The sequence below is a fragment of the Amblyomma mixtum genome, chromosome 5 (assembly GCF_055824585.1).
Source record: "Amblyomma mixtum isolate Tamu chromosome 5, ASM5582458v1, whole genome shotgun sequence".
NCBI classification, from domain to species: domain Eukaryota; kingdom Metazoa; phylum Arthropoda; class Arachnida; order Ixodida; family Ixodidae; genus Amblyomma; species Amblyomma mixtum.
Window position 1 is genome coordinate 39,283,336 of NC_143016.1, and position 19,224 is coordinate 39,302,559.

The 19,224-nt window shown below is 51.6% G+C and overlaps 1 protein-coding gene across 3 annotated transcripts in view; it reads right to left on the reverse strand.

The window, feature by feature from the left end:
• LOC149341848 (protein FAM117B-like) overlaps positions 1-19,224 on the reverse strand; it is a 143,013-nt gene that overhangs the window by 25,600 nt on the left and 98,189 nt on the right. Inside the window, exons 1-2 of one of the 3 annotated variants that reach the window (XM_089544099.1) lie at positions 14,284-14,755; positions 3,316-3,476 (exon numbers count right to left, since the gene is read on the reverse strand). In XM_089544099.1, the coding sequence (XP_089400225.1) occupies positions 3,316-3,476; positions 14,284-14,323 (201 nt within the window). In that variant the 5' untranslated portion in view covers positions 14,324-14,755. Of the gene's footprint in view, positions 1-3,315; positions 3,477-13,865; positions 14,251-14,283; positions 14,756-19,224 lie in introns of those variants that run through there. The other 2 variants (XM_089544098.1, XM_089544097.1) reach the window with 2 other exon arrangements.

A 19,224-nucleotide genomic window follows, 5' to 3' on the forward strand; every position in this document is an offset into this window, starting at 1 on the left:
CCACAAGAGTATCTTTTTTTTTATATCTAGCACACCTTATATAGCTTCCTGGTGCCCAGAGATAAAAAATAATGAAATATGTGGGCTGGAAAAAAAAAATGACAGTCCATTTGCGTAGTTCGGCCAAATGCGAATTAGGCGCGCTAGCACATCGGTTTTCACTTCGGTTCCGGTGTTCAGATCCGTTGCTCAAGGATGGAAGTCGCTCGGATAGCGATAATGGGTGAATGCCCACATATGCGGAATTGATCATTATATACTTCACATTCATAGATCCCTGGGAGTCCTCATACCATTTCTGGTGCAGGGTTGCAGCAGCTAAGTGATGCGCCGCTGCCCTGCGATGGCAGGTGCGTCGGTGGGGCTTGTGAGACCTAGGAAGCTCTTCCTGAGCAACCTCTCACAATCACCTGCCACAGTGGGCTGGTTGCCAGGCATGTGCATGTGTGCATACATGTGCGTGCGCGCGTGTGTTTAGTTTTATGGGGTTTAACGTCCCAAAGCAACTCAGGCTATGCAGGACGCCATAGTAGAGGGCTCTAGAAATTTCGACCTCCTGGGGTCGAACATGCACTCCAGATCGAACCTGTGCCTTTTGGATCAGCAGCTGAGTTCCATAACCACTGTTATGAAACTCAGCTGCGCGTGCACGTGCTTGCTTGCTTGATTGTGTGTGTGCGTGTGTGCACGTGGCGCATGGCATAGTGTGTAGTATTTTTCATTCTTAAAAGTTAATTAGTTATTTAAGCCTAATAGCTAACTTTTTAATTACTGCTTTGAGGAACAAAGTGTCAATAGAGAAGTTGTAGATCACCTCAAAAAACCGCTAGCAGTGCTGTTTCCACCAAGGTACGATTTATGCAGCTTTATTTATTAGCCTTAAAATAAAGCTTTCACGTGACCAGCTGTTGGCTTACATCTTTGCCCCAGTGTGCACGCAAAGCCTCATATAGGGGGGAGCACTTCAGAAAAAAAAAAATCGGATTTTGTTCTCCAAGATGCGTCTTGGGACGTTGAAGTGGCTCCGTTGTCATGTGGAAGCTGTTTTTTATTGCGCGAGCTATGGTTTAAAGGACTATAGACACCAAATTTTTACTTCCATGTTTCGTTCTTTAAAACGACGAGCTAGACATTGCTATACACGGAGCACCTCGTGGTATTTGCCTACGACTGCTAAATAATTTATAATTCAATTTCTTCTTGATGCTGTTTTGGTTTCAACAACCGAACGACGGCTATAACGTGTAGTTGATGTTTAGGTCACGTGAGGCACAAAAAAACGGCATTACTGCTGATACATCGTTTGTTGTAATTATAGCTATTGAAGCAGTCTGGTTTAAGTGCTGTAGTGAAATAAAACTATGTACCAGCATTTATACTGCTGCTTTTTTTCGTCCGTCACGTGACCTAAGCATCAACTACAAGTCACAGCCATCGTTCGGCTGATGAAACCGAAACAGCATGAAAGAAGAAGCCCAATTATAAATTATTTATTGATTGTAGGCAAAAACCATGCGGCGATCCATGTATTCAACGTCTAAAGAATCATTTGAAAGAAGAAAACACGCAATAAAATTTGGTGTCTATAGTCCTTTAAGGCCGGTAAAAAAACTACTTTACGTAAACGGTACTTTGGTGCAAACATTTCAGTCAGCTCTTTTTCAGAGCGATCTACAACTTTTCAATTGAAAATTTGTATCTCAGGACAATAATTAAAAAGGTAGCTAATTAGGCTTAACTAATTAATTAACTTTGAAGAACGAAAAAATACTGCAGACTAGACCACACGACTCTAAACAAAACTCAGTTGGTCTCATGTGGCTAGGACATTCCAAGTTTTTTAAAAGCTTGGTTACATTTAGCTGGGACACCTGGTATGTATTATACATGTGGGCAGGTTGCATCTGCACAAAGCAGGCTTCAACAAATACACAAAACAAACAACAGCTAAGTGCGGGGAATGGTCACTATGAGCGCTAGTGCACTAAAATACAACTAAACTAGATGCTCTGACTAAGAGCATACAACAAATTTTAGGCCATTTGCATATAGTCAACGACCGATTTTTCGGACTCTCTATAGGGACCGCAAAAACGCCCAAAATATAATTTTGCACCATGAAAATCACTAGCTTATTGCCAATATATGCCGGAAGAAAGGGCCAGTAGTTGTTGCAGTACTGTGCACATTCTGAAGGCTCCTGACATGTCGTTGATGAACGCACGGGTAGGGACAAATCTGCAGTATTTGCACATTCTAAAGCTGTTCAGCACGTCGGCGACGAACACATGAACCCGCCGCTGCGGGAACTGCACTGTGCCTGCAGTACAAAGGGCCCCGAACGATAAGGCGAAAATGGTGAAATGATAAGAACCGACAAGCGGCCGAAGCAAGTGCTTCGTCGGTGTTGACATTCGTAATTAGGCCTAACAACTGAAGAGCCATAATCAGCATAGTAATCAGCGATACGCATTCTGCAGTAGCTTGTGCACAATGCGAGGTGTCTTGAACGACATCGAAACGCCAGCTTGTTGACAGATTTACGATATAAAGGTCACGGTAGCGGTGCGTTTTGCCCTAGGTATGTGCACATATAACTTTTGAAATGCGCCACCATTTTCTTCAGTGCTCATTGTCTCCATGAAGCCGTACGCCTCCCATGCAGTTCGCTGCTACCTCCTCCCACATTCGGCAAGACTCGGCACAGATGAGTTCCATGAACTGTGACTACAGTTCAAGTTTGCTCGGCTGACTGATGGAGAATATCGGCCCCGCCATTTCAGAGGCTCCCTTTTAATTTTAATTTTGTTCTTTTTTTTATCAAGTTCTCAATTTTCCTTGCAGTTTGAATTAACAAGGTTCCACTGCTTGCATTAAATAGCGGCTTAGATATTTGCGGCGAGTGTGAACGAGGTCTGAAAAACCGTGCAGTCAGTTGTGGCAAGCCTGAAATTTCAGGCGCTCTTATACATTGCCTCTATGGGTCATGTGACGGTGCAGCAAAAAAGTCTGAATAATCAAGCATGTCCAAAAAATCAGGGGTCCAAATTTTCAATCGTCAACTTTAGCAGCTTTTGCTTTGGGACTAGTTGGCTGATGATTAATGATAGGTTACTTCAAAGTGCAACACACAGCACACAGGTAGCACTTGTCCAGACTACCTTATGTGCTGCGTGCTGTGCGCTACACTATAAAGTACCTAATCCATCCCTTTTCGTATACGCCCACTGAAGCATACAAGCATGTAATTCACAAAACGGATGCCATAACTATGGCACTGGCAATTCACACAGTGAGGAAAAATGCCCCACTTGCCTGCGTAGCCCTGTCAACCATTGGACGGCCACAGTAGCTGTGCAGGTCCCTCGGCCACTGCGCCGACAAGTAGATGGCATCCAGAGAAGCTGTGCGCCGCATGAGCCCTCCGAGCAGGCTCAGCGGCTTGGCTTTGCACTCAGCCGCAGACAGGCAAACACCTGCCAAGAGACAAAAAAATAAGCAAAAACAGTTGTTAAGAATCAGAAGCATGGGGTTCAGTTCGAAGCAAACATCTTGTCAAAGAGGCACATTTGCCATACATTTAATACTCAAGACTTCATTCCAAGCATGCAGTTGGTGACACACACTGGCTGGCAGCTAGTGCGTAGTGCAAAGAAACCACTCTACTTAACTCGTAGCGTGCAGCCGTAAAGCATCATCCTCACCACAAAGAAGATGTGCTCTAGGCCTGATGCCCCATTCAAGGAACAGATTAATGCTACCCCAGAAGCCTTGCATAGAGAAAGCATGCAGTGAGCTCTGCATATACTCACAGCAGTTCATACTATTTAGGTTGCTCTCAAATCCTACTAAATGGTGATTTATTTATTAAACAGTGAAATTCAGCAACTATGGTGAGCAACTGTGGTGAGGGAGAAAGAGCTGTGCGTTATGGACAAACTGACAAATGTTCTGCGAGCAGCTGCAATGGAGGTTCATCCAGAACAAGCTATTTGCATGTCATTAATATGGGGGTATCTCTGAACAGCACAGTATACTGTGTCACGCATGTTGCATGGATCATTAACATAACATTTGTTATACTGATTTCGTCTGTACATCAATAAGTACATTACGTTCGTTCTTCGGCACACCAGTATTACAGGCGAGTTGGACATACACAAGGCGCGTCGAGTTTTCCCTTTTCATGCGCCATAATGCATCCGCGAAGACAAGCCTAACCGTAAGCAAACGCTGCACCCGCAAACATGTACGCAAGACGGCAGGAACAACCGCGTTATATAGATCCGACGCTCTTTCGCGGGAGGATCAATCAGGCCGGGCGATTTCGCCGCAGGTCGATGCTACATAACGCTGGTGCTGCTGTCCGCGCCGTCCCCGTCGGTGGCACAGGATGCATTACGAGAACGGCGCGCGGCCACCATCAATCGCACTACTACTGAGGGAAAGAAGAGATTCGGGGGGCTTCCGGACAACGGGGCGGGCCGAGCGCCAAGACATCAACCAAACGTACGAGTGACCAAAACAAGTGCAACGGGAAACGGACGAGGGCTGCGCCGGGCATCGCTACGCTGCGCTCGTACTGCACGCACGGTGGGGGGTTTTGCGGTGCTCGAGCGAACGGCGCGCACGGCAACCGGCCGAAACGACCGGGCCGTCCCGACTCGAGTATCTTCACCACCACCCGTCGTTTGTCACCGGCACGCTCTCACGTGCTCAGGTTTGCTGCAGCGTTGCCGGTGCTCTTGTTCAACCAAAAGGCGGACCACAGGCAGGGCAAGGGCAAGGGCTTGGCGGCAATTCTCCCTCTGCACGGTATGTGCGTGCTGATGTATAATTTGTCCGCGTTTCAGATTGGTCGAAATGGTCGTGACGTCACTGCGCGCGAATTTTGACGGTGTCCCCCGAAATATGCGACTGCGCAATTTCCTTTCCTCCAAGATATGTGAGACAGTTGCTGCGTAATTTCCTTTCCTCAAATACAATTTTCATTTTCTTCATTACGGCCCCTCTTTCTCTTTCTTCTTTCACTCCACTTCCTCCCTTCCTGCACGGTGCGGCTCGGGTGTCCACCGAGATGACAGAGAATTACAGCGCGATTTCCTTTCCTCAAAAAGCGTTGCGTTCAAAGGGCAACGCATCGCGCCGAACGGGTGGTGGCGTTCCGTGGATTCCCTGGCAGCGCCACAACACGCTGTCACGTTCCACTCCTAAAGGCAAAGATTAAGCTTCATTAATTGGCAGTTAATTAATGCACCAACAGAATGTGAAGTGAACAATCGCGTAGCAGAATGCAGCACTCAGGCTTTCGCCTTTCACCACTTTAGCCGCTAAAGTTCCTCGTAATTTTTAACGCAAGGTTAAGCCGGCTACTGTGAGTTTTCAACGAAAAAAAGAAAAAAAATTTCTTGCGAAGTGCAGTGCGAACTCAGGCCGGCCACTGCAGAGTAGTACGCCATCGCTACGCAGTCGAGCACTCCGCGTGCATACCTTCGCATTCACAACACGAAGCAGTCTTCTCTCACTCCCGCCTTCCTCCCTTCCCTCACGGCGCAGTTGAATCAGAAACCAATCCCGCTTAATCTGCGCTGGATTTGAAAATCAACATTTACTAGCACGTCTAGCGCACGTAGTTAATGCGGTTGTGAATAGTCTACCCCAATGCAGGAGTGCATGCATGTGTGCTGAGCTAAAAAAAATTCAAGCATCTGATTTCATTTGCTGTAGCGATGGTCAGCGGAGTAACACAGGACAATGGTACCAACTGCTGCTTTTTAAGTTGCATACCACTTATATATACACACACTGAAGTCCAAGATACAGGTATCGCCTAATATGTCCCTGAATGCAACAACGCAGAAGGTAAAGCCTCGTTTATGAGAAGTCTCAAATATACTTATTTAAAAAGACTCCTAGTCAGCGGTGGCGGGCGTCAGAAGTTCTCATGACACGTGCGCCACCGAGGGACGCATACTGCTGGGCATGGCAGCGTGCACGCCGCTCCACAGCTTCATTTTCGAGCGAATTGAGTGGCACAGCGCTCAGCAGATTACCTTGTCATCAAAATTCTGAAAACTGATGTAGCCCTCATACAGGCGTAGCAGTCACCATTTTTACTACCAAAATTCAGCTAACCACCTTCTAGGGAACAACCACCATGCAATTTTCTGACGTCCACCATCACTGGTGCTACTATGCCCGAAGGACCATCTGAATATTGTACAGCTAAAGGTCTCACCAAAACACCCGTTTTGTATAGAGCTCCTGTGTGCATAATGAGACAGACAAAGCAAGTATCAGCCAGCAGTTAGTCCGTGCTTATTACGAATTTCATGAAGATGGACTCATATCACAAATGGAGCGCTTGTCCTACCTTCTCTTGCAGCGTGTAATGATCTTAATTTGGTAAATTATAACTGAATGCCAGAGGAAGCCGTCATCGTATCGAATGCCTGCAATGGAAAATGCACTGCGCAATGCAGCGGCAGCAGCTTTAATTCACTTCTTTATACAAACAACCATAATCGCGAAAAGATTCTGGTACAGGCACGCCCATCACCTCTTGGCGCCAGGGTGCGAAAAGAGGGAGGCGCCACTCTGCCAGCGCAAAGCTTATCATACGCGGGTTTGTACCTCTAAAAGAACGTGCATGCAGTTGGCCAAACCTGCGGGTGTGCATGACTTCTGTCGAGAGTTCTCGGGCCGCAATCGAAAGCAAGCCAGGACAGGCAGACTATTTTGGGGCACGCGAAAAGACCCACGTCGTACAGCTTCTAGCTGCGCCACTAGCTGTCGGTTAGTGGCGTGGGAACGTTTCGACAACGAAAGTGTAAATACACGCGCGAATGTAGGCAACAGGTATAGTAGTGAAACAGAAGAAAAAAGAAACCGAGGACTGGCGAAAGTCAACAGACGAAAACGAGTCCGCACGCAGACGTGGTGGCTCGACGCCAGTGCCAAGGTCGAGGTATGCTAATGAACTGCACGGCAGGGACGTATAATCACGACCACCGGCCAAATAGCTCGCAGGAGGAAAAAAAGAGGAAGAGCCGCCCTGGAAGTCCGCCAGGGGGGAGAGGAGAAGGACACGGGGCGTGGGACATGTCCCCTGCGCGAGCGACACGCTTACGCAGGACCTTAAAAGGGCCACCGCGGGACGTGGGCTGCGGAGGCGACCGGTCCTGCAGAGCCTCGCCACAATTTTTGATTTCTCTGACGGCGCGCTTCGCAGTGTCGTCCTCCGAAAGCATACTAAAAGTGCTATAGGCGTTAGTACTCGGGGTTTTTTTTGCGTTCTGCAACCGTCAGTCCATCTAAGAGCACCCGTTACTTCCTTTAGGACTAACTGCAAGGGGACGTCAGCTACAGCCTCTGCAGAGGGCAGCAGTTTGTCGCAAAGTTTGTCGCAAGGATTGCGTGCTACTCCGCTCAGCCTATTTAGAGGATCAGCCGCTAACGAAATAAGGATAAGGCGATGTGTATATGTCAGGTCTACCGGAGGAAGTCCAGGAGGAGCAATCCTGGTGATGCGCGCCACGAGTCCACTGGAAGTACATAAACCTGATTGCCGGCCAGACTGCACGCACCTGTGCATCCATCACGTAACAAAGGCGGGCTCGTCGCGCCCCCGAGCAAGTCCGCAACAGGTGCCGAAAAGGGCCTCCTCGAGACGCCGTTGCGCTTCAGCCTTCCCACGAGGCGCTGTACGACCTCAAATATCCGCCTCTTCGACGGCGTTCGGTTCTACCGGCACCGCATTTGAAGCTTACTGCACGGTGCTCCGACTTTTAATTCGACGGCCTACAGTCAGTCCCCAAATTAAGGGAACCAATCGCGACGAACAAGCGCTCCCATCTTCACGGCAAAAGCGGCTTTTATGTGACGTGAAGTGCCCACATTCCCGCAGTCCAAGCAAGAAGCCACAAACTGAAGGGGGCGTTCTGCATTTCTCTACTCGACCTGAATGCCTGGAAGTGTAGCAGCCACAAATCGTTTTTTTTTTTTTTTTTCGCGGTCTCAGTGTAGCGAACTTTTCTGCGCAATAAAGAAAATGACGTCGTTGCAAACCGGAATGTTTGACGCTACGCCACGTTCCGTCTCAGTGGTGTTTGATGGCTCGATGGAGGGGCACTGAGGTCCGAGCGATGCCCATCTCTGGATCTAAAACAATTTTAACGCAGGAGTAACTTCCGGGACACACGTTCCTCAAACGCGGCCCACAAGAAGCGGAGCCCAGAACCATTGTGCCGTTCGTCGCCGTCGCCTGCAGGGACCGAATTTGACCGCGCAGGGTTTCGCAATATCGCAGAGTGGCTTTTCATCACGAAATGCGCGTCGGTGGTTTAAAAATTCAGCCCGCACGAGCATAAAAAGAAGAAAGAAAAAAATGTTATAAACAGACATCATTTGCCTCATCGCTCCAGCGCATCCAGTGAATATTTCAACGATGAAAGAAAGACCTGCCCCGTTTCTCGCCTATAGCTGCCTGGCAAAAGCCGGCGCACTTTTCCTCCCGCTTTTAAACGCACATTTACATGTGTAATATATGCGTTCACTAATTCATCTATGCACAGCTCGAGAGCGCCGCTCTCTGGAATGCGTCAAAAGAAGGGCTGTCCTTTCTAGAAACAAGGCAATACAAGCGAAAAGCCATAAAAACTAGCTAAGCATATGTGCGCTAGGCAGGAAGTAACAAGCTTTAAACGCATTGGTAAGAACGCAGCTAAGTAAAAACAGAAGCGAAAGATGCGCCAGGCTTCTGCTGTAGCGAACATGCTGCTCGTCCCCCCCCCCCCCCCTTCTCTCTCTCTTACGCGAGCGCGCACGCGCGTGCACGCACACACGCACAGGCGCAAGCAGTGAAATAATGACTCATCAACGCGAACGCATGCCAGCAAAGGGAGAGAGCCCGCTATGTCCGCATGCAGAACGGGGAAACAAGATGCATAGTTAAACTCTGGAAGATGAAGTTTAATGAAGCAAGAGCGGTGAAAGCCGTCAGCAGTGTCGCTCTTCCACGACTGCACGCAAACAGGAGAAAGCCGGGGACAGCTAGGAAAGAAACGAAGACTAAAAACCGGCGACGACGCGGCACACGGTCAAAGTGATCGAAGAGTCGTAAAAACAGTGACAACAAAAGCGCGCGCCGCTGCCGCTCAGCCGATGTTACCGAGAATTGAAAGCCGCCTCCTCACGAGAGAACACATCATTCGCCGGCGCGCACACGCATTTGCTCGGGGGCCTTAATTTGTCAGGATGCACCGCTGTCTGGGCCGCAAAAATAATTGCCAGCCGCGTAAGGCCATAGTTCACAGTGCGGTCGTGACCGACGTAAATTCTCCAACAAACGCCACTAACGCCCGGCGAGCGCGGCTTACAACGAGCGGGGCTGGTACGCGCAGTCGGCGCTCGTTAGGCCTGGCGGCGCCAAGTCGGGCCCGACAGTGCGCACCCCACGCCAGGAAACGCGCCGTTAAATTCGGCATTTGTGCGTGTTTCTTATTACTATTGTTGCCGTCAGTAAATGGTCACTGAGGACAAATAGGAGGAGGGTACACCGATAGGGTACCGCGCTCTAATCTCGAAGAACGCAGCTGCAAGAGTTGTCCTCGGTGCTCCGTCAAGAAGCGACCTACAACAGCCGGACACAGCTCATCCTGCAGTGAAGCTCCGCCCACACCCACGGCCAACGGCCATTGTTCCTCCACGATACGCAAATACATGAAATTATAATCGATGGAACAGTGGAAGCCTTGACTTGTTTATTACAGGGGAATATTGAAATGCTGATTTCGTTTACTGCTAAAGAACTAAGACAGCGCGCTGTGTTGCTACCTCTTGGTTTCTTTTTTTCCCTATAGCGCATCCTACATAAGCACACCCTTCATGGCTACATAAGTACGTCCAACTACAAAACGCTAACTTTAGGGTGGAAACTTGGCGTTTCCTTCTCGTCTTGAAGCAATTTCTCTTCGACGCCTGCACACAGGCGATTGGGAAATCGCCTTATATTACGGATGCTACTTGTTACACTACCGCTCGTCGGATTGGGCGCGAAAATGCGGCGTCAGAATTCGCGCGGGAAACTCGCGCCGGTACAATTGTTCGTAAGCATCGCTCTATGCGGGTGAAGGTCAACGAATAGAGGGCTGAACGCTTTCACAATGTCGCCATCGTTGGAGAGGGCGAAGGACTATTGTCGCTAATAATCGCTCCCGAGTTGGTTATACTGCGGCAGCATATTTTTCTTCGGCGCACTTCGGGGTACTCCCGCTATAAACACAACGAATGAACGAATTTATCACGGTAAACTGCCGCTCTCATGAGAACAGAGTGCGCTACTGAAGCCGTGGCGCCGAAATTGTGGCAGTAAAACCGGCGTTGTACAGTCAGTCAAACGTCAAAATTTAGCATATGATCTGCCTGTCCTCGGGCGACACTCAAGACTAGCAGTCCGCGACTGCGACAGAGACGAAACCAACCTAACCTAATTTCCTCTGCCCTGGCTCCCCCCCCTTTCTTCCAACAAAGTCGCTCGGACGGCGTTCGCCTCTCCTGATTAGGCAAACGCAATCGCTCCAGGCCATGCAGACAGACGTGTAAGCGTGGCCCTTGTCTGAACACGAAATGCAGCTCACAAAGGGGGCAAACACACGCAAAAAAGAACGGTTGGCTGAGAAACAACACAAAAGAAGTACGAAGTGTGCAGCAGGGTACAGGAAATGCGAAACGGACGGCCACAGTGCACCGGCATTCTGCAGCTACAGCTCAGCCTTCCGAAACAGCCGGTAGAAAAGGACAAATTTTTGAAGCTCACGGGAGGAAGCAAGCCAGAAAATGCGCGCGCAGGCGAAAGGGGATACGCGGTGTGGCGAAACCAGACAAGAGAAACGGCGGTGAGTCGAGCGGCGGTCGGTGCGTCCCCCGCCGTGGCTAAACGCCGGCTGAGCACGGCTGTCGGTTACGAGGGTCGGGTCGGCGGCCTTCAGTCCCGATTCGACACTACGCGCAGTGACAAAGCACCGGGGAGCTTGAGAAAGGCGATAGGCGACATTAACTGAACAGGAACAAAAGACGATGGCGACAGCACCAGCTTGTTTGCTTCTTTTTTTATTAATTTCCGGATTTTCGATGTGCCGTTCAACCGAAGACGTGCAAGATTGGCGAAGATGTTCCACGAACGCAGCGAAATCGTTTCTCGCGCACAAAGATCGACGAAAGCCAGGCCACGGCTGTTATGGCGCCCACAGGCGGCCTACGTTTGATTCGCTTCACCTTGGGCTTTCTGTGAGACTGAAAATCAGCGGTTCAGAAAAGGAAAAAAAAAGTCAACAAAATACGCCCCATCCCACAGCGTGCCAGTTACAGTAAACCTCAGCATGAATCTACCCCGCGGGAATCTGGCATTCACTGGCCCACTGGCAATCTGGCCCACTGACATCTCTCACGGGTGGGTGTTTTCCTTCGCAAACCGAAATGCACTGAGCGCTGATAGGTGCTTACGGCTATGCCGTTAGCAAGCAGGCCGTAGAATCAAGACATGTAGGCTCCATTTCAGATAGGCCCAATAGCAGACTAACCAGAGGCGCACGGCTAGGCAATGGAAACGCGGGATAAAGGTTGCGAGAAATGTAAAAAAAAAAAAAAAGTGTTCAGACAGACATTACAGCAGTGCATTTAAAATTCGCAAATGTTTAATTTCGGATCATCTGAAAAGGATAAAAATTCATACGCATATAATAAATCGAATCATGGCATATCATTCCACCACCTTCTCAAGTAGCAGTTCACGTGCGTTGAAACTTTACGTCGCTACGCCGGGAGGCTGAGCTGCTGCAGCGAAAGGGCGTCGGAGATATCACAATGGTACTTTACTACTTCGTTTAATTCGAACACACTGTTCATTCGAGCTGCCCCTATCACCGGCCTCGCCGCGGCCAGTCCTGTCGAGGAACTCTCGAGAAGCGTGCCATGGAAGAATCCCCGCACGACTGCTAGTCTATCGCTGCCGTGACAGCACACACCGCAGCAGCGCGGTTCCGACAACAGCGGAGACGAGGGCCGGCCGGCCGCCGCGCTGACGAGAAACGGGTGTCCCCTTGCTCGTTTGCATTGACGCCTCTCGCGACGGGCCACTTGCGAAACGACCGAGAGAAAGGAGGCGGCGGACGCCAAAGCGAGCCGGCTCGGCCCGGGCTCGTAAAACGAACGCGCGCCATTAACGCTGGCACCACGGCGGGCTTCAAGCATTCCGACGCTCCCACTCCGGACTGTTGTGTATTTAGTTTTATATCCCCGGTTGACAGAGGGGCGGTCGGTCGTCGGGATGGCCGTCAGGGTTCCAGCAATGCAATTCGAAGGGGGTCAAAAGTTGGCAGCTTATACACACACTGAAATTGCGGTTTTCTTGACACGCGAGTTGCAGATCCCCGCTTCAAAACCAAGCTATTCTAGTTCAGCATGGTAGCACCCTGACACCGTTAGCAGACCCCTTATTCTTCGTAAGGAAGTGTTGTGCGGCCCCCTCCTCGGCTCCGCTTGAGTGTTACCGCTAGGTTAGCCGACTGCCAAAAGACGAGGCCTTGCAAGGTCGCGCTCGAGCTGCAAAACGGTGCCGACGCGCGGACCCCTAGGGTTTCGAGGGGGGGTTGCACGAAAGTAATTGCTTGCACACCGCGTGACGAGCCCCAGAGACGGGCAGCAATGGGCAGGGAGCGCGACTAGAGCAGTGCGCGCGGCTTTGACTGCGTTCGCTGGCGTTTTGATGTGTTTGTGCCATAACTAAGAACGGAAACGCGTAATGTCTTCGTGGAATCCACGCGGTGCTCGCGAGACGGCGGAGCAAGCGGCATTTACATCAGCCACAGCCAACACCTCAGCTGACATTATATTCAGCGATTCCAAAGCAGCAGAATGCCACTTTGCAAGGGGCAGCGTCTCCCCCATCACCCTCCAAATCCTCAGAAGCACCCACCACACCCCCGCAAGGGAGATCGAGCTGCTATAGGTTCCTACCCACTCGGAAAACCCGGGGAACGGGCCAGCCCACGATTACGCCCGAGGTTTCGTTGGCCGGGCAGTGGGCTCCTCTGACCCGAGTTTCTCGAGGGATGGCCTGAACTCGTTTCGCGACGTAGCACACCACTTTCGCCTCGGAAGATGCACCTTCCCTCCACCGCATAAATAAATGGCTCACAAAGACCCAGGAGACCACCTGTCGTCGCTTGCAAACCCATTCCCACCCGAACCCGGCGGTAATTTCGCTCATGTACCCCGGGCAATACTCCCCCCAATCAAACAAGTGCTGCGACAGAGCCACACTAGACCATTTCCCGTGTGCTAACAGGGCTGCGTGTCCGAACGCGTGAGTCCGATGGGCGGCTAGGGCTGCAACCCCGCCCGGGGTCGCCCGGCGTCTAGCCCTTCTGCGGTCCGAGTATGTTGCGGCAAGTGGGATGAGGAGGGAGCTGCATGGACATTTGTGCGAGATGGTGCGGCCTCCGTTCGGCGACACTCGCCCCGTTGGCGCACTGCGCTCCCCTCCGAACGCAATAGGAAGCGTTGGCGAAGACGCTCGCAAACGACCAACGCGCCTCATGACTGCTGCATGATGCAACGCGCAAACCTTCGACACCATATGAGCCCCGTGACCTTCGAGCGAAAAACAAAAAACAAAAAGGAAGAAACATCGACTCGGCGCACGCTCCCTACGAGCTTATCAATGCTGCGTCGGCGTATAAAGCGTGAAGCCCCTGCGACGCAACCGACATGACATAACACGAAGCGCTGCTGAACCTCGGTTAAACGCCGAAGCGCAAACCGCCTGCGCCCGGTATCACCCTTCGGATTTCGCATGGGCCACTCACTCACTACGCATGGCGAAGCGGTCGAGAAACAACGGTGAATGCGTCCGACAAAATGGTATGGTCCGCCGCACAAGGTGAGAAGACACGAAACTAAGGCAAACATAGCACACACGCAAGCACAAGCATGAATAAGAACGAATAAAGCATGCATAAGAAAATAAGCCTTCGACATGAAGACACACACAAGCGTTCACAGAATCACTCGGGCGACGTCATCTGTATGCACTGCATGTTTCAACAATCAGGGGAACGAAAAAGAAAGCATGGGTTGGGCAATAAAAGCGTACACAGAGTAGCGGATGTTTCAAGTTCAAACATTCAGCACTTGCTAGGAGAATGAAACTAGCAAGCGGCACGAGGCGAAGAAAAACCAGCATAAGGAGAGATATCAAACAGATAAGTGGTGTTACATACGCACCAGGAGACGCTCGGCTTGGCCGGTGTTGATGCGTGCGCATGCGTTCCGCCAGCGAGCGGTAGCGGACGAGTGCGCGCACGAGCACACGCAACAGACACACACTCACAGAGTGCGAAAAAAGGCGGGCGAACAAGGCGAAGCGCCGGAAGAGAAAGAAGTAAACAAAAAGAAAGGATCGCGACGAAAGGAAAGAAAGAAGGCGAAGAAGGCGCCGGGTAGCGAAAAGAAGCGAGCGATCGCCGAAGGACGGAGCGAACGAAGGACGAGACTCGGGCGCGACAGGGCAGAAGTACGCAGCTGAGAGGAGAAAAGCCTAGCAGTAGTAGGGCCACGCGCGGCTGCCCGCAGCAGCAGCGACACGCATCGCGCGAGGAAGAGGGAAACAACGCGTCATAAAATGAGCGAGGAAGAGAGAAACCGCGCGAGATGCTTACGGAGAGAGGAGCGAAACAAACACAAACGGGAGAGAAACGAGAAACCAAAAGAACAGCAAACAAACGCGCGAGCGGCGGCGGCGCCGTCGGCGCTAGCGCCAAGCAGTCTCGCGCAGCCGTGCCTCGCAAAGAGAAACATAAACAGAAAAAGCGCGTCTGCCCGCGCGCGCGCCGACGGCTGCGGCGGCAAGCGACGCTAAAGCAGCGGCAGCAGCAGCCCAGGGCAAAAAAAAAAATAAGAAAGGCGAGGGGGTAGGGCTGAATCGGGCGGTCGCTAAGGCTTGCCACATCGCATCGCGTGCCTTTCCCGAACCCTTTCTTTTAGAGCGCGGTGAGTCAGTTATCCGAGACTCCCGGTTGCGGTCGCGCCCTCGTACCCCCCCCCCCCCCCCCCCCCCCGCATTATTTTTTTTTTTTCCCAAGAACACGGCCGCTGCTCGCAGTCCAGAATCGCCACGCCTGAGACGCAGCTGCTGCGCGCTCTGTAGTGTGTGCTGCTGTTCTATACGTGGCAGATCATCACCCGAGCTCGGAAGGTGCAATGCACGCCCAAGTCAACTCGACGAAAGTCTACTATAAAGGTCACGCGACAAATGGCGAGCCACGTGCTCAGAAAACCGCACTAGAGCAGCAGTACACAACCCCGAGCACGCCAGTGTGGTTTGTTCAAGCGCTGCTCTGGGAGGGCAAAAGAAGCAAAACCTCGAAGTAGGCAGTGCTGCCACAGGCCATGCTGCGCTCCAACGCAGTCACATAGTCATGCGAGCGGCACTAACATAGCAGCTGCGCTATGGTTTCGCTTTATTCACATAGCAGGGCACCGCTCCAGCGCCCTATAGACAACCCAGCTCCCGACTGCACAGCCACGGACACAGCTCTCGAAGAGAAGCAACGAAGCACAAGCAGCGACCTGTTTCTATGCTCAGCAAGGGCTACCGACAATGGCGCGATGCAGTGCAATGAAATGACGCGAGTCCGATGAAGGCTAGGCGAGTCGTCGTCGCTCGATAACGGCCGCAAAAAAAAAAAAAAAAAAAAAAAAAAGTCGGAAAGCGCAAGATGCGATCAGTTCATACACAGAACAACCGGCGGCATTTGTGCGCTTACGGGGGAAAGACTCTTCATGACAGCGGTTGCCCTATGCGTTTCACAGCGCGCGCATGTAGCCAGAGGTCTCGAACACGCGGCCCGCCGGCCCTTGAAGTTTCATCTTAGATTCCGAAAGCTAGTGCCAGCTTCACGAGTCAGCTTCACCACCAGACTTGTTTTACAGCTGAAATCCGCAGACGGCACTCATTCTTTGCGGAGAGGAAAAGAGTTAGGGCCCCTAATGTGCAATCTCCATCATCTTCAGACGGACGTTCAAGAGCAGGCAACCCCCTCTCTCTTTCACCCCTAAACCGATCAGCGAACCCACTACCCGCGGCCAAAACCCACGGCACGGGGACAAAGGCCCTCCTCCTTCCCTTTGCTGCAGAGTCACAGAAAGTTGTCCGGAAGTGGACAATTTCCACACCAGAGTGGAAATCTCCGGTGTGAAAACAAACACAGCAATTCCTGACTCTGGGTCACTGACTTTCGTTTTGTGCAATAGTCCACACATCTGTCTAGAGCGCTTCAATGAGCATCCTTACGACCTTGACGAGCGACCTGGAGCTCGAAACCTGGCCTTACAGCGCATGCGAGTATGGCAGGTTCCTTCTTTTTCTCCTCCCGAGCCAGCAAGGACATACCGAAGATTGCAGATCACACAGTGCCGAATTTATTTACAATTATTTACAAGTGCGGTGAAACAAGTTTACCGTCAGGGTGCGGCCTCTCTGCACGGTGTCCAAAAGCGATCTCGTCGTCGTCTCTGCTGCCGGCCGCGTCCTCCAGAGCCTTTTCTTCCCCTCGCCCCCGGACCGAGTCCACGGGCTCGCGGTCGCTCCCTACATTCCCAGGTATAAATTCGTAGCCGCCGCCTCCCCTCCCAGACGCTTCCTTCGCATCACAGGGCCAACGGGCTCTGCGAGTTGCTGGAAACGTGCGGCTGTTGAGCAGAGAACTTTGCACACGAGCTGGCTCCGCTGGGGATAAAGGATCCCTCCGAGGGCTGCAGCCAGCGGCTCCCTTCTTGCTGGTCGTCGCCAGCCTGCCGACCTCCTTGCCACTTCGGAACGACGTGCGGCAATGGAGCTTCCACTGCTTCAAGATATCCGCAGCCTCTTCGAAAAGTTCAAATTTTTCTCTGTACCCTTCGCTGTGCGAGTTGACCATGTTGAGCCCGGGTTGCAAACGGAACATACTGAACATCAAACAAGCACCACATTACGACAAACGTTTAAAGACGTAGGTGTCCCGGAGTTTTATACTGTTTAGATAAAACAATTTTCCCAAGTCTGCGGCAACGAGCGACGAGGATCACTGGCAGGTTCGGGAGCACATACTTGTGCAAACAGCTGTTCTCTTTATTGAAAGTGAACAACTCTCATTTGGTTTTAAGGATGACAGACGACCACCTCGGAACTACCATGCGAATCGTCTCCGCACAAGAAACGCTGGATACGGCACCCCTTTTCGTTGCTAAGCATTGTCAAACCTCAAGTCTTCGTCTTCTTTTAGCCGCCGCGGTGGCGCTCGGCTGCTGGCCCGCAAGGCGCGTGTTCGGTCCCGGCCACGGCGGCCGAATTTCGACGGAGGCGAAATTCTAGAGGTCCGTGTACTGTGCACGTCAAAAAACCCCACGTGGTCGAAATTCCCCGATCCCTTCTTCCCTCGCAGCCTGAGTCGCTGGAACAACTGGCTGAGGTCTTGGCCGGACGACCATAGGGGGTGGATTAGCGGGCGGCAGAACCCGAGCAACCTGCCCCTGGACAACACGCTGAAGAGAGGTGGCGTTGGGAACTTGGCAGGTAACCAACGATAACTGGCGGGCGACCTCCTCCCCCACAAACTGCTTGATATGCTGAAGAAGGGTTGGCTGATCGTTAGCAAGACAGCCGTCAGCCAAACTCGAAAGGGTGACGTCCGGGCAAATGGTACGGCGGGTGATAAGACGCTGTTTTCGGAGCTCGTCATAGCTCTGACACAAAGAGACGACGTCGGAGACAGTTTGGGTGTTTTTGGACACTAGCATTTGAAACGCGTCGTCTTCAATCCCTTAAAGAATATGCTCGATTTTGTCAGCCTCAGTTATGGGTGGATCAAGTCAACGACGTCTACGATATAACTGAAGTTTTCGCTGTTCTGATGGGCCCCACTGCGCAACCGTTGTTCGACGCCACGTTTTCGGACAGCGGGGCGGCCGAAGACGTCGGTCGAGCTGGTTTTGAGCGCCACCCAGGTAGAAAAACCGGCTTCGTGGTTTCGAAACCACATGTTGGCGACGTCGGTCAAATAAAAGATGATGTGCGTGAGCTTGACGACATCTTTCTATTTGTTGCAGGCGCTCACGCGTTCGTAGGAGGCCAGCCAGTGTTGCACGTCGCTATCGTCCGTGCCGCTGAAGATGGCAGGGTCACGCTGACGCGCGGCACCGGAACAGATGACAGCGGTGAGAGCAGGCTGGCCAGGTTGGATCGGGGTGTCCGTCATCGTGGTACAGCATGGTAAGGTGCGACTGCGGAGTTCCAGGGTGAGAACAGGCGGCACCTCCACCAAGTGTAAAGAGGCAACTCAATTTATGCGGATAGTCACAATCTTTGTTGGAATGGTGCCGCTCAGTACAGACCAGCGTTCGTGAGCGCCGACGCCGAGCTTCGTCAGCTTCGTCGGCGCTGGCCGTTGGGGGTATCAAACCCCAACCACCCCAACTGTCTTTCTTACAGGACATTAAATCAAATCAAATCAAAACCTCAAGCCAGCAGCATGCTTAGAACTAGAGGATAATTCCTGCGACAAAAAAAAAAATAAAACCTTTTCTTGACAAGACCAATTATCTTCGCAGAGTTAATTTAACACGCTCCAAAATTGACGCTCCTCACACAGGCGACTGGCAACGCCGTAGCTAAGGCAAGACAACGGTGGGGGCACGGCAGGGCCACGATACCTCGACAATCACTACGAATTGCACTCGTACAACTACCAACGTATCGAACATGAAATTGTGTGAAATAAGACAGCCGCTAACACGGTGAACGTACAAAGTAGGGGACTACTTGACGCATCACGGAGGAAAAAGCTTTCTAGTTCTACGTCAAAAATCACATCTCACCCTGAGAGAGCCAGAAAACGGACCTTCGGAAAGATATTGTGACGAAGACGACGTAGCTGGCAGTGGCGCGGAGCGGTAGCCTGAGGACATCATCATCAACGGAGCGCTCGCGCTAAGCCAGTGGCCATTAAAGGGCCCCTGCCCACCCCATCGTCCCAAACACTCTCTACCTCACTTTGAGCGAGCCTCCTCCCCTTTCAATCCCTCCTCGAAATTTTTCTCTCCCGCTCCTCGTCGAGTAGGCTCGGCAAGGCAAAATCACCCCTTCCTTCTCCGGTGTAAGCCGGAGGCGTGGTGTCTGTGGAGTGCGTC